A 15,850-nucleotide genomic window follows, 5' to 3' on the forward strand; every position below is an offset into this window, starting at 1 on the left:
GAAATCATTGAAACTCCACACAAAAAGTCCCTGACCCAGCCGGGAGTTAAACCAACATTTTTGTTTCAAGGCGACGGTGCATCTACTCATGGACAGGAAGCTAGCTAACTAAACCACGTACAGCTCAGCAAAGGAGGGCGCCATTAATGCTTACGTCATGCTCTTTCACAAGCATGAGCCGCTTGCCCATGACTAGATGCATGCGTTCTCCTGTGCGCTGATACGTTGTACTTTACGTTGTACCCTAACCCTAACCCTTTTGAGCATGTAAACCTATTCTAGTATTAACCCAAAGAGAAATTATGAATCTGAAATTGAATGAGCATAAAATGTCCCCTTCAAACTGCTCACTAAAAGGTCTGTGGATTATCTTGAGTGACCAGGTCATGATTTCTTAAAAGACACACTGCTGTTGAGTTCTCCAAAGATGTGTGGAGCGCCACGCGCCAAGTGGTCTCTCTTCGATTACATTCAAAAGAAGGCAGACGTCTCCACAGCTGATATCTACAAAACTCGGCTGCTCACACCAAAACAATCTCGATAAATAGCATGACAGCTGGGAGGAAGAACATGTATTTTTTTATTCTGGTGAAAATGTCCATTAATATGTTTACAAGTTGTTGTTTTTTTTTATCAACACCTCTGATGAGTGATAGTTGTCTCATATTCTGGCACTACACTAACACTTTCAAAGAGTACGGAAGAGGAAATGAGACATTTTGTTCTCAAGCTCAAAATAGCCTAACAGTTAACAGTTAACAGTAAAATCGCAAAAGGATTTCTCTGTGGTGAAACGAGTCAACTCTTCACATGATATTTCTGCTGGATCTAATTAGGCTATGCTGAGCTCAACTGGAGACCTTTTTTGTTGCTGATAAAAGTCATAGATTAATTGGTTGCACTTTAATTCTCCTGCTCATCTAAATGATCGCAGGTGCCACAGAGCCGTTGCACTCACCGTGTTAAAGTTGGGAAAGAGGCTGAGGGGAGAGGATCCATTGAGTCTGAAGGGCAGGAGGTGTTTGAGGTCGAGCTGAGGTTGCAGAGGCCGTCCTGGGACAGGGAGGGAAGCCAGAAGGGGGCTGCCCTGGGCTGACGTACCTGGACAACACGAAGAGATAGATGTTAGAAGTTAAGAAACGACCGGGAAACATTAACATGAGGGACGTTTTTGTATCAGGAGTGGAACTGCGCCAGTGGCTTCCGAAAGGTCACACGCTGCGCTCAGAGGAGGCCCGACTTTGATTTATTTGATACCGGAGGCACTGTTACACCTCCATTTGACACCCAACGCACATTGCACAACTCAAACGTGTGTGTACGAGTGTGCTTGTGCTTTTATCTGGGACGAAGTGTGTCAGAATGTGTGTGTTTCTGTTTTTATACAGACAATAGAAGCTGGTGTACATGTGTGTTGGGGGGGGGCAGTTTTGTTGGAGACTTAATACTCCCATCACCCCAATTGCCCGAGCTGATCCCCCAAGGACACACACCTACCGTCATGTACATACACACACACACACACACACACACACACACACACACACAAACATCATTTAATTACTGATTTATTGGCTGAGGAAAGGTGCCTGTGCGAGGGGAAGATGGGAGATATCGGATTTCAAATGGACCAGGGATGAAGAGATTTCTAATTTTCCGCTTGGCTGCGTTTCAGTGGACCGGTGCGCTCACCGGTGTGCAGGCACTTATCCCAGCACCAGGATCAATCATTGGTGTCAGCTGCAGGTCACCGTGGCCACCCCAAAGTACGCCTATCATGTGAGTCCCACACACATATACGCTGTGAGGCCGTTTGACTTGCGTGTGTGTGATAAGGCACACCGTAGGCAAGAAAATAAAGAAAAAAGCAGTAACTGACCTTGAAATACACCAGCAGCTTAGAAATAGAAATGATTTGCCAGAAAATAGCTACTTCTCAAGATAGGAGAGGGAGTGCAAGATCTCAGAGACAGATGGTGAGATACAAAAGGAAACGCTGAAGACAGAAACACTGTCTCAAAAATCGGTAATATTTTCATGGCTACGAGTGCACAGTGTATGGTGCTTCTCTGTCTGTGAATTCGACATTGAGTCTTAGAAATGTTTCATGTCAAATTATACATTTTGTTCCACATTAAAGCTGCTACCAAGAACTCTCATGTTTCGTTGATTCTGGCGGCCCCTGTGGACAAAAGCAGTATGAGCACCACCGCCTCTTGTGATCTGGTTTGAAAGCAAGTGAATCAAAGACGCATTGAACTTCTAATGATATCTCATTTGAACACAGCTGTTTGCAGGATGCATAGCGATGAGGAAATGTATTTTATTTTAAACTATGTTTCAGTGCCGTACTACCAGACTACGGAGCAGTCAGAATCCTCAACTCATCTTCAGCACGCCACCATATAAAAATGTTTTATTTTAAAATTTTCCAACCTGGATATGTTGGAATCCGACTTAGTGACAGACATTAAGAATAACTATAGTAACCATATAGGAGCATGAGTGTATCAACAGCATCAAGAGGTTTATCAGATCTTGAGTTGAATAACCTGCTCACCAAGACAACCCACTATACCATAATTACACGGCGGCCATTTTCCTTCAACGTCAGGCTCAGATTGGGACACTTGAATGCTGGGATAATGTTACGTTGCTGTATTCCAGGTTGCAAGTCAGTAATCTGACAAATTGTTATCATTTCACAGCTTCCTGAATGATCAGCAACTGAAAAGATGATGGATATTGAAGATCTGGAGGCACATTCGGCATTATTTCAAGGAAAAACCACATATTTGATAACTCGTAAGCTGATGGTAGCATTCAACCACTTCTTAGCTTAGTTTCGATTACATCCTGTGTGTTTCACTTGCAGGTTTAGACAAATGTTTCCAAGATGTGTGTTGATATTTCTGGATTAATTTCCAGAAATTGTGTCTTCCGTCGTCTCACGGAAGATAACATCGGACCATATTTCAAGGAAAAACAACAGGCCTGAAAACCAAAAGCCTGTTGTTTTAGCTTGAAATATGGTCCGATGTCGCTTTGGATGAAACTATTCATATTCATTACAGTTGCTAATCAGTCAGGAAGCAGTGAAATGGGGTAAAGATTTGTCAGATTGCCTAAATTTCTGTGACGTGCACCCTAGAACACAGCAGTACAACATCTGAGCCTCCTAACCTCGTCAGAGGAAAATGGCCGCCGTACTTCTTTCACACTGGCTCTGGGACATCATTCTTTGAAAAGCTGCACAGGTTGGATGAAATATAGAGCTACTCCACTTATCGTCCACCTAAAGACCGCTCAAACATCACAGCCAACAAAACATCAGAAACTGACGTAATAACAACAGCAATTTGCACTGTTTGTTGTGGAACATTACAGTAATTTTTTTTTCTTAGAATTGTATTCAGGGTTGTGGCATGATGATGATACTGCTCTATGGCCTGTGCGACGTACAGAACAGAGTGATAGATGGGGGCTCTCTCAGTAGTCTGGCCCATGGCTTTCTGAGGCTTGGCAGGAGTTGCAGCCGTGACGCGGAGTGTGTGTGGTTGGTGTGTGTGGGGGGGAGCAGAAAGACTGAAGCTCTGAGCATATGCTCCTCAGTGCCGGGCTCAAGCTTGCCTTTGCCATGTGTGGGCTCTCCTCTGCTGTCTGTCTGACACCCAGCGAGAAGCAGCACAGGACGGACGCAGCCTACAGACACGTGGGCAGCAGCCGGCGGGGGATCACTCACAACACACAACACACAGAAAGAAAACGAGGAGAAGCTGAGTCTTCTCTTGGCTGGGCTATCAGAGGAAAAGAGCTGGGCTTGCAGGGAGGACAGTTATCAGCTGATAGTGCTTCCCCACCTCTCTGTGGCTCCCTAGGCAGCTTATTAAATCAGGGGCTGGCTGTTTGCCTCTTTGGATGATAACACTACCGCGGAAGCACAGCCCGAATCCAGGCATGTACGACAGCGAGCGAAGGAGTGTGTGCGCTCGGCTCGGATGTACTAGACAAGTATCACTGGCGCGCACACAAACGCATACAAACAGAACTGCCTACGCACCTCTGAAAACAAATAGCTCCCAGGGCGAGGGGGAAGTCAATATAACAGTCACATAAGATGCACACACACAAACACACACAAAATCAAACAAGGTATAATTTCGCACTTGGCACATATTGTGTTTGATTTCAGTAGGGCTGCACTTGCAACATACAGTTTTGAGTGTTCAAGCTCATTTTTTTCGTTCAAAAGAAGAGGGCTTATTTCAGCCTGCAGCCACTGATAACCTCCTTCTATCACACTGCGTCATTTTCCACTCATCTGATGTTGTGCACATATGTGTGTTTGCATGTGATTCTGTGCACATATGTTTCTTTCTGTCCAGAGTCATGTCTGCGCCGAGGCTCACATTTATTTACGCCTCGCTTGTGGTCCGAGGTCCAGACAGCCACTGGCAGTTGAGGCAAGGCCTGAGACCAAATGTCCGGCCTCCTTCTCTTCCTCTCCCAGATGACTTTGCTAACGGATCTGACTGTCTCCGCCAGTCTTTCCCCAGGCGGGCCTCCTCCTCCTCCAACCATCACAACAACGCATTCCTCCCTCTCATGACTCACTGGGCTTGGTTACACAACAGCCGGCGTCACATCGCATCTACTCGGATGTGTGTATATCTGTGTGGTGCATCCGAGCCAAGGAATTCAAACATTGATTTTTCAATTATTTCCTACTTGCTCATCTAAGAAAATAATGGAGACCAATGCACACAAGCATACACACTGACTCTTCCCTCCTCATTCCTCTTCTGCTTTAACAGAATTAGCCACACAATCCTTTAGTCCTTTTACTGTTATTCTCTTGTCATCACTCCAGTGCTCCCTTAGGTTTTTGACAAATTGCCTTTTCTCACATCTAAATACCTCCACCCCACCCCCGAGCTCTGCACATCCCTGCTCACTGCTGCTGAGCAGCACAGAGAGGAGAAAAGGAGAAGGGTCGGGGAGGAGAGAAAACTGCCTTTCTATTTGTGGCCCAGTGTAATTATGTGGGATAGATGCTGGCACAGCAGGGTCTTGGAGTTGGGTGAGTGGATCTCCACCGTATTTATCCTTTTGCCTGTTGCTGTCTGGCTTCTCGAAAAGACAGCCCACGGTTTCACTTTAGGGTGAACTTGAAACTTTAACTTAAAACGAGTGCCTTTTGACGACTGTCCTCCCACGAAGAACATCAGCATGATAAAGCCTTTTATTGGCTGTAGTCAGACGAAGTATTAAGTTGAGCTTATTATAGATCAAGAAAGTCAGTGTAGGAAGTAGGTTTAGGGAAGGTTGAGTCAACAAAACTTCAGACTGAGCACAAGAGATGGTTAGTTGTTTCCTGTTTGCAACCCCAAAATCAACATTTCCAGTGATGACAGCGTCGGCTGGTAATGTTTTCACTTGTGTGACTCTGCATGTGTGTGTCATCATGGCAAAATGTTGTCCTGGAGACACCTTTTGAAGCGGGAACTACCACAGAGATAAATGGTAAATGGACTGTATTCATATTAGTGCTTTCCTACTATTTCCGACCACTCACAGCACTTTAAAACACAAGTCAGCATTCACACACACATTCATGCACTGGTGAAAAAGGAAGAGGGCTGGTGGCAGAGGCTATCATGCAAGGCCCCACCGGCTCATCAGGAGCAATAACCATTCATACGCACCACGGACACTTCGATACTGTATGTATTGGTGAATCATCGCTCAACCACCTGAGCCACAGCCGTCCCAATGAAGTCCAATAGATAAAAAATGAAGATGGGTGTTGACTCATTAGTATTTGAGTACTCATGTAATAATGTATTAATGACCACAGAGTATTCATGTGTCGGAACGGGATTTTGTTGACAGGCTGGCGGGACACCATCGCAAAATGGTCTCTGGTAATGGACACATGAAAGCAGACACGAGCGGAAGTGATGCCAGCCTGACTGGATTGCCAGTCAGCCTTCATTTTCCTGGGACATGTTGTGCCCAAAAGTACAGTGAAAGTGGGGGAACCAATCCAAATGCTGATGGTTGTCATTATTCTATCGCTATTACACGGTGCGATCAACTTTTACTTCATATCAGCAAAAGATGAGATCAACCACAATCTCTAAATCCCTCGACTATCATTTGATACTAATGTTTCGGGGGTTTCCAATGTAGCCAGTGGAGATCCGGATAACGGACATCTGGACCAAGACTGACAAGACTGACTAAGGCCGTCAGATCAGAAAACCATTCTATGTGTCGTTCTGGAGTGAATGGACAAACAACTTATTTGTACTTTTAATTTGGCGGGAGTTGTTGGCCTTGTAGGTTGCACAACGGATGGTTGACAAAATAAAGCACAGCAGTTGCCATTCTTTGGATTTTGGTCTTTGCTTCAAGCAGAAGTAATATGTCTTTTCTGGAAGAGTTTTAAAAATGTTTTCATAAAATAATCTTTTCTTTCCTTTTTTACTAAAGAGAGCCTCAACAGATTTTAAGAAGAGGTTTCCAGAATTACTGTTTGCAGCACAAACTGAGCTGACAAGATTTATTTTAAGATTTAGGTTTGTTGTTCTTCGTCTGGGGTCCAGACTCCAGAATGGCCGACCTCTCTTTGTCACCATTCCTCGCCCACAGAGACTAAACACACAATGACACTGTACTGCTGCTAGCGATGCACCCGAGCGGACCCCCAAGGATACTTGTGACTTTGGCCGTACTGTTTGTATGAAAGACAAAGGGCTGCTTGTTCAGGTAAAATTACACACAAGACCTCTCCTGCTGCCTTCAACAACCACAGCAGTGAAGGGAAACTAAGTAAATTCCTTTCACTATGCAGAAAAAACATGATGAAATCCTTTGAGTAAGCACATTTTGAAGGAACACACTAAAGATGGAGTTGACTTTGTCTCTGGTTCGGGGTTTTTTTTTTTTGCAGGGACAAGTGATTGTGCGATCAGTGAGGTAAGAGCTGCTGTCTTTGTTGATTTCCTCTGAATTTTAGGGCATTATGCAGCAAGTCTCTGCTGCTCAGCTGCGACTGCCTGCTGAGTAACAGTTGGACTGTCAGCTAGACCTTCGCCACAAGGCCTCTGATCTGATTATCCAGCTGTGATAATGAATATGTACACTTCTGAAAACTTGAATGCGTTGAATGGGAATTTGCAAGGGAAACTGCTGACCGGTGAAATGATGAGCACTAAGTGCAGGCACAATACGAGCATAATTACTCTGCACCATGTGAATGATTCTGTCTTCAGTTGCCAAGTACACATAATAACCTCTCTTTTTGTTAATGTTCGGCACAGTCTTCATAGCCTAGCAGTCCTGACACACACACACACACACACACACACACACACACACACACACACACACACACACACAATCAGAGTCATAACAGGATGCTGCTCATTGTGCATCTGCCACACTGTTGCCAGATAGTTTCACCATCCCCCAGCCACCCCGCGAACCCTCCCAGCAGCCTCCGACTACGTGGCTGATGGGACTGGATCTGACACGGGAGGAAGAGCCGGCAACTCTCCGCATAAATATTGAACTGGAGCTTTTTGGTTACAATAACGCAACCAACAGAGCCTTTTTTTTTAACTGAGGTATGAAATCACCCAAGACATGCCACGCATACAAATAGCTGTCTCCCACGCTCTGTGCCTGGAAACTGTAAATTGGCCTCACGGTGTATTAGAGACTCACAGCCATTTGAGGGCATGAAATGACATTGCGCTGCCTCTGGATGTCCAAATGTACTCCACAGAGATACAGAGAGAGAGAGACAAAGAGGGAGGGAGAGGAAAGTGACTCTCACCAGCCAATTAGCTTCCGCTTGATCAGGAGGTGGTGTGAGGGCCACCGTGGGAACCATTATAGCATGGACGGAGAACATTAACCACAATCAGTTTTAATTAAAGACCGGCGCTTTTTATTCCTCCCAATTCCTCCTTTCAATTCTATTTTCCACTCCCTCCTCAAGTATGATGATAATCTGCAAACCTGAGTTTAAGATAGGATGTTACCGCACTGATGATTAGATGAAACAGAGCAGAGATGCTGACAGAACTTCAATTAGCCCACAATTAAGACAATTTGATTAGTTCAGTTGCATGAAACAGTCAAGAATTATTATGTTTCTCTCCGGCTGCAGATAGGACCTCATTGTGATGCACAAAGCGTTATTGTAAACATGAAAACCTGGAAAATGGCCAAATGAATGCATTATTATACCCGCTTTTGCTTTCAAATTGACCTTTGAAGACTTTTATGTGCGAGAGCCACTTTTCTGTTTCGGTAGAGAAAACCATTCCTGATGGCATGCAATTTAAAATTTACTACAAAGAAGCCTCTCATTTTGTCCCCTGCTTCCTCTCTGTCTGTCATTTCCTCACCTTACCTTTAAAGCCTCTAAAGTTGTTTATTTGAGTTATGTTTCCGCTCTTTTTTCTGGGTCACTCGGCATGTCGTGTCGGCTGCACCGCGCTGCATGTGTGTGTACTGGAGTGTGTAAGTTGATGACTGCGTGTGCAGCACATGACGATTTGTATTCCGGTGTGCGTGTGTGCAGCGGGCGGATGCAGCTTCTGCGTTAAATATGTGCTAGGAATATTTGAGCAGAACAGAGCTCCAACTTTACCCTGTTTGATGTCCTACGCGTCGGCTTGTCCTCACAAGTTTATCTACATGATAAATATGCTGCCCGAGAGCTATTTCAGCACAGATCCTGGAGGTTGTGAAGACTTTCATATGAGGATTATATCTAATCTCAGCACTTCCTTTTTCTATTTTAACATAATCTGCTCTTTAAAAAGAAATCTCTCTTGTGTAGTTCTGCCCTCTTTTCTCCTTCTCTTCCCCGGATTGCAGGAGGTGGCAGACTGCTCCATGTGGCCTGATTATATGCAAGGCTAAGCACAGTTTGACCCACGACTGAAAATAGAGCGCTCTCAGGAAGGGAGATGACTTCATACATTTTCTTTCACGTGCACTCACACACCAAAATCCATTGGATTTTTACCTTTCTGTCAACCCCAAAACCTCCTGCTGGCTCATGTAAAGTTTCACCAGTGGGGTTTTTAAGTGCTTCATTAATCACAGAACACAAAGTGAAAAGAAGAATGAATTGAGATGAGTGTGCAGGAGATTTATAAGCAGATTTAGACCTCAGGCAGCTCCGTCGCACTGTGGATGAGGGTATGTAGAGGCTAATTTACAGCCTACAAATAAAATATGACCTGACATTGAAGTTTAAATACGATCAATAAGCAGCCTGTGGCTTCAAACAGCAAGGTGAGGGTTCAAATTCAATTATGAGAAGAACGTGCAAAAGAAGAGGTGAGGTCAAGATGACCCCCAATTACTGTAATTTGTCTGTTTTCTTATTATTATAATGTTTTTTGACTATAAGATGGGAAATATTTTAAAGTGTATCATATGTTCTCTTTGCATGTTAAAGGCTTGAAAATTAAAAAGCCCAAAGTCAGCGCCAACGGGAACTCCTCTCTCCCACAGAAAAAACTACTCCTGAAACGCCTCATCAGTAGTCCCGCCTCAACTTCCGTGACTTTGTGACATCACACTTCATCACCATGCCACACATTTGCATCATTTATGCCTATATTCATGGTAGAAGTGAAGCTAACTGGAAGCTAAAAACCAGGACAGAGCGGTGCTGGCTCAGGCGTGTGTGAGCCGACCAATCAGAGCAGGGGGGCGGGGGGGCATGTAAACCAATTCTAGTAGTAGCCCAAAATGAGCATAACATGTCTCCTTTAAGGTTGCTTGCCTGAATGAATGATTTCTAAATTAAATATTTCAGCAGTATGTTTAGGTCTACTGTGGCTCAGTAGAGAGTCGCAGCAGTCCGGCGTTGGTAACAGGACCTCGCAGAGATGCTTCTTCTCCCAGGGAGTGTCTATAATGAGTTCTGTCAGGCAAGCAGTGAGCAGTGCGTCGCTACAGAACCCAACCTGAGCAGAGGCGAGGCCCATCTGTCAAGCTGAGACGATAAGCCCGGAGCCATCCAGAAACAAATTGCTCAGCTTCCCCACTGTGGAGCCCTATGAGGCAGCGGGGCTATGGGCGGGCAACAGAGATGCCACTGATTCCTGATGCTACACAGGAAAAAAAAGGAGGTGGAGAAGCGAAATATCAAACACATTAATCTATGCAGATGGTGCCTATGGCCAGCCATCTGCAGCTGTACACAGAACTTCAATGAGACGATAAACAGCAAATAAAAAATCTCAAAAGCAACATCAGTTTTGTTTTTTGGCTTTCAAGCCGGAGGGTGAGCAGTTTTAATAAGTCACTCACACTTTTCCTAATTTCCTCCCTTCACTTTACAGAGATAATGACAGCTGTTGGACCTTTCCCTCTGGGGTAATAGCAAAACTAACTTTTATAAGAGACGCTTTCAAAAAGGTGGGAAATGATCAGAAGAAAATATGACAAACATCTGTCAGAGAGAGTCAGCGGCCCTCTTCTCAGTTTTCATTATCACAGGCAGCATTACCATCCTGCAGTGGCATGTCAAAAACAAATCCGAACTAATTCAAAGTGATGCCATGCCCACACACACATGAAAAAAACCCAGGTCTAAAAACTCTGCAGGATTGACAGGAACTCAGATGAGGTTCATTTCCCCAGCAAATTGAGTCATTTGCGAAAGTGGCATTAAGTACGACATCGTTTTTTACATGAATAAATATCAGGCTGGTCAACCAAGCGTCACACAGCCATCATGCCAACTGTGACAACTCATTACAAAATGATTAGATATGGTGGGCGAGCCCGCGACTTGGAAAATCAAGGAAGAGGAGTGCGGCGTACGTGAGAAAATAAGCACAGGACAAGAGGACGCTTTCTAATTTTAACTCCTCAGCTGATGAGATGAGAAGAGCGAGAGATGAAAACACAGAGAGGCAGACAGGAAGGTGGTTATGAGGCTGTGACGAATGCGAAATGAAAATCAAGTTGTATCGGTGTTGAACACAGCGGAGCCATCCTCTACTGAATTTCTCATCAGAGACGAGCAGTGTCTCACAACACACTCATACGCACGCACACACACGCACACACGGGAGAAAAGCTCTTTACAATTGATGATCATTAACACCGCTATTCTCTGAGATTCTTAGGTATCGCAGGCGAGAACCTTCCCTTTATTTATATAAACGACACTAGCAAACTGCTTGCAGAGTAAATTGCACTGTACATTACTTGTGCATTATTACATTCATTGTTATGCAAAAGATCTCATGCTAAGCGAGTTGTTTTTGCAGTGAGCCAGTAAATTGCATTTTTTTCTTGCCATCAAATGGCCTCCTGATCATCTACTCTCATTCCACCTGGATTTGTTTTTCACAAAATGTCTCTTTCCTCACTCATTCTGCCTTCCCAGGTTCTTTGTTTTAGACTTTTCTTATAACACACCTAATTTGAATTCTGCTTTCAGGCATGTGTCTACGGCCAATTAAAACTCTTAATGGAAATGTGTGCTGGCTATAAAAAGCAAAGCTTTTCAGTTCTTTTTAAGTCCTCGCTGTCGGGCCAGATATTTTTTTTCCTACATTTGAACACAAAGCAGGGTATTCATAGACAGCTCTTATTATTTATTATTATATCATATGTAGAGCTACAACAATTTATTGATTAAATGATCAGTTGCCGACCATTAGATTAATCTCAAACTATTTTGATAGACAATTCTATTTTTTTTAAAGGAGACCTATTAGGCTTTTCATTTTTTCCTTTCCGTCTGCACCAACAGAGGCTCCTCTGTCCCACAGAATACACCGCTCCTTAAACGCCTCGTCAGTAGTCCCGCTTTTAATTCCCTGACTTCATGACATCACACTAGATCAACATGTCAGTGTTGCAGCACTGGACAGTATGAGAAAACTGAGGTGTTTTTTTGAGCACTAAAGATTGTAAATCTATTCTAGTAGTATCCCAAAATAAAATTAAATACATGAACATGAGCTTAATATGTCTCCTTTAAGAAACAAAGGGTCAAAATTATCTGATTCAAAATAAAAAAAATCTGAAAAAGTGACTTAAAAAAAAAAGTAAGAAAAAAACAATTACTTCAAAATTGACTAATAATCTTAAACCGTTCATACTTATACAATCATAACATATACAATAGAAAGTCAAGATAAAAAGATAATTTTAATCATCCACACGTCAGCATTTAATCAGGGCCTTTATTGAAAGACTTTAAACCTGAAGTGTCTGTGCTAAGGTCGGCTGGAAGACGTGCCAATGTTAAAAACCAATTACCCTAAGGTTGCTTTTTAAAATGCCCTCACTCTCAATCAGCAGCGGCCTTGGAAAATGAATGAGCTAATTTTGCCCAACCTGGGCTGTAATTGTTTCAAATCAGCCTCATGCCTCAGCGTCACTGCCAGAATAATTGCTCATGAGCGTGAAGATTAATCTACGGCAGCACATCTGTGGGACTTAATTTACGGGTCGCGGTGCCATGCCTTGTGGATCCATTAGACTCATTTGGTTTTCAATCCTGTGCAGCATATGCAGCTAAACAAAGGTGAAATAATGGTGTGGAGTTGTCAGGAAACAAGCAAACACAATGCACAAACTGCTCAATATTTGTACACAGTCACATGCGCTTAGTTTCCAACACTTCTGTCAATACATGCATACATTAGATAGCGGGCCGTGAAAACAGATGCAGAAAGACCTGTGCTCGTGAACTGCGGGTGATCCGTGTGTGAGTACGGTCTCTAATCACATCTAAACACCTGCTAATAGAGGAGAAGAGTCAGATCCAGACACAGTCAACAAATTTTTGCAAAAGGAGGAAAAGTGTCATCATTTGCCAAATGTTGGCCTCCAATCAGGCGCGGCTGAGGAATCAGCATCAGGACTGTGAGCCACTTTCAGGCTGAGAGAGGACGGGCCGTTCGACAAGCTCTCTGAAGAGGAACAGCTGCAAGCTGCAAATTGGGAAGCCTTTGTGAGAAGCTGCTCCGTCCTTTGTTGTCGTCTTCCTCCTCTCCTCAAAGTGCTGGCATGCAGATGTCTCCTCTCATTCCTCATGTGTAATTACAAAGATGGGAGAACGCCATAAAGGGATGATTCTTCATATGAGGCATTGTACTGCAGGCGGCACACCCGAGCCAGGCAGCCGGCGAGTTTTTAAATAGGAAAACTTCACAGCAAAGGATTTAACGCCTCACTCTACTGCCTCGCTTCCTCGTGCTCCCAAACCCTCTCCAACATGACGCACACGACACGATAATGTGGTTGAAAAACAATCAATGTGACCACCCATGGTGGTGTAACATAGCCTCAACTTCAGCCTTAGGGCCCTTCAGCTCCGCCTGGGTGCAGAGAAGAGACATGAGGCCGAGCAGATAAGGATTCTTATCAGAGCCAGTGCAGGTGTCTGGAGGAGCGAGGCCATAACAGGATTCCTAAGTTACTATTGGTGGCAGGATTTCACTCCATGTGAAGAGAGTAAGAAAAGAAGCGCAGAGGAATGGATGCGTGCAGGTGGGGATGGGAGTTGTGTGTATGCATGTGTGTGTGTGTGTGTGTGTGTGTGTGTGGTGGCGTGTGAGCTGGTGGCCAGGGTGTTATAATTGTGAATCCCCTCAGAGTGCAGCGGTACAGCGCCTCTTAGACACCTGCTGGTGTGGCGATAAGGAGTGAAAAGCAATCACTCCAGCTACCCAGCAGCCTCAACTGGCATCTCGCTGCTTCTCAACCTGCTACTTGGGTTTTTCTCTCAAATATAACTGGCTCTCTGTTATAGGTCAGGCTCCCCCTGCGGGCTGTTACCTTGGGGAGGAGATGATGGGAAACAGGAGAGGAGAGAAGAGAAGGAAATAAGGCCGAGGGGTGATTCACTCCTAACAGTTAGCCCAGTTAAGAGTGCATGTGGTCCGACTGTATCGACACAATCCTGCTACAAATCCACAGCAGTGTGTGTGTGTGTGTGTGGCAGAAGTTTCTCGTGCCTCTACAGGCTGCCATTTCAAACTAACTTTCCCACCCGCAGAGGTCAAGGACATGCGGTCTGGCTCCAAACGGGTCCTCAGACTCTCCGGAGAGCGTTTCTCATTAGTGTGATTCCAGCTGAGGATTATAATGCGAATCCTTGGGATAAATCTTTGCTCGTCACGGAGAGACCATCAGCTGTTGCAGTCAACCAGCGCCGACTCCTGAATTATTCATTTTCTGTTTACAGCAGGCGACAGGTGCGTGACCTCTGTGATGAGTGCCCAGGGCGTCTGGGAGAAGTGGTGACAAGGGAGAAGGGGTTGGGGCGCTCGGGGAAGGGAGGTGGAAGAGGAGGGGGGACGACTCAGAGGAAACTGCCAATTTGTCATACTCAGGAGCACGGTAAGGTTTGGGGGTGCTTCTGCTTTTCATGCTTTTTAATTCTGTGGCAGACTTTATGAACGGCTGCATGGGAGGTTTTTTGGAAGGGAGAGTGGAGGATGCAGTTGCCAAATTTTTTGGGGGGGAGGGGAAGCAAGTAAGGTGAAATTACTGTTCCCCAAAATGTTAAGAGTGAAACTCAGGGCGGCAGGGGGGTTGGGGAGGTCTGCCAAGCCTGAGCTGCACGCCGTCTGAGTGGCATTTACTGTAACCTTTCCCCTGGCTTTTAATAACCAGCGCAGAAACAGCAGAAACACGGATCACTGCGATTCACGGGGGAGCACTGCAGATTGCAAACGTATCCCATCGCCCGTGGACACAAAGAGCCCATGAACACTACGAGGTCGAAAACAGAATCTCTGTTTCAGCTCCGTGAAAACGTAAACATCAGAATGAGATAGGGCTGGGCCTTAATTATATGGCCTTAAAATAATGCAATATTTTTAGGCAATATTTCATTCTCAATACACAATATATATGTCTAGATTTTAAAATCTCCTCAAAGCACTTCATAAATGTTACGACAAAATCAAATATATCAATGTCTTTAACCAAATACCTTGATATTGTGAAAATACTGTAGGGATGACTATTTGTACTTTCACAAAATATGAACACAATTTGATTTTTAATAAATATTCATCAGTGATGTGGTTAAAGCGGCTAAAGGCTAGTATTAGGTCAAGTCTGGTAAGTTCAGAAAGTTACATCACTTTACTGTAATTCAGCCTTTAAAGGCGCAATTTGTAAGATGTGGCCAGAATTTTTGTTTAAAAACAGTGTTGACATTAATTCAAAGATATATATTGACTGTGTTGCAAAGATCTCTCCTGAAGTTAGCATGCTAACCAGCTAGCCCCGGCCCGTACTGTCTTTAAAACCACTTTGAACCCCAAGAGACTATAGTCCGTTAGCCCCTCGTAGTTTCAGGTTCATCACTAAGTCTATTAAAAGGTGCAATTTCTTAATACTGTCAACAGCTAGCTATCATGCCTACTCTAGCCTGTAAGGTTATATAGCCATCAAGTTACTTACAAGTCGAGTTGGAGCTCTTTAGCTGCTTGTAGCTCATAACTCAACATGGACTAACGCGCACATGCTGCCAGTCCGGTTACAGAAGCTTTATTGCCTCTAATTAAAAAAGGAACAGCAGGGAGATAAGGTGCCCACCATTTATTTATGATTCATTTATGCATACCTTATTTCAGTTTGTTTTAACTAAAAAGGATGTTCACTTAAAAAAAGATATGTGTCCTATTTGTGGTGCAATAAAATATTTGTTTCTCATTTAAATGTAAGTAATTGATGTTTAACGGAGATAATATCGTTCATCGTATTTATTTTGACCAAGATAATCGTGATATTACATTTTTATCGTCATCATCCAGTGCCTTCATCATCCGGTCTTGTT

At 44.1% G+C, this 15,850-nt stretch overlaps 1 protein-coding gene across 3 annotated transcripts in view; it reads right to left on the reverse strand.

The window, feature by feature from the left end:
- Positions 1-15,850, reverse strand: part of znf385c (zinc finger protein 385C) — a 156,165-nt gene that overhangs the window by 25,016 nt on the left and 115,299 nt on the right. For all 3 annotated transcript variants that reach the window (XM_073495235.1, XM_073495234.1, XM_073495236.1), the window contains one exon: positions 959-1,101. In XM_073495235.1, the coding sequence (XP_073351336.1) occupies positions 959-1,101 (143 nt within the window). The remainder of the gene's footprint in view (positions 1-958; positions 1,102-15,850) is intronic.

The sequence above is a fragment of the Pagrus major genome, chromosome 23, assembly GCF_040436345.1.
Source record: "Pagrus major chromosome 23, Pma_NU_1.0".
Taxonomy (NCBI): Eukaryota; Metazoa; Chordata; class Actinopteri; order Spariformes; family Sparidae; genus Pagrus; species Pagrus major.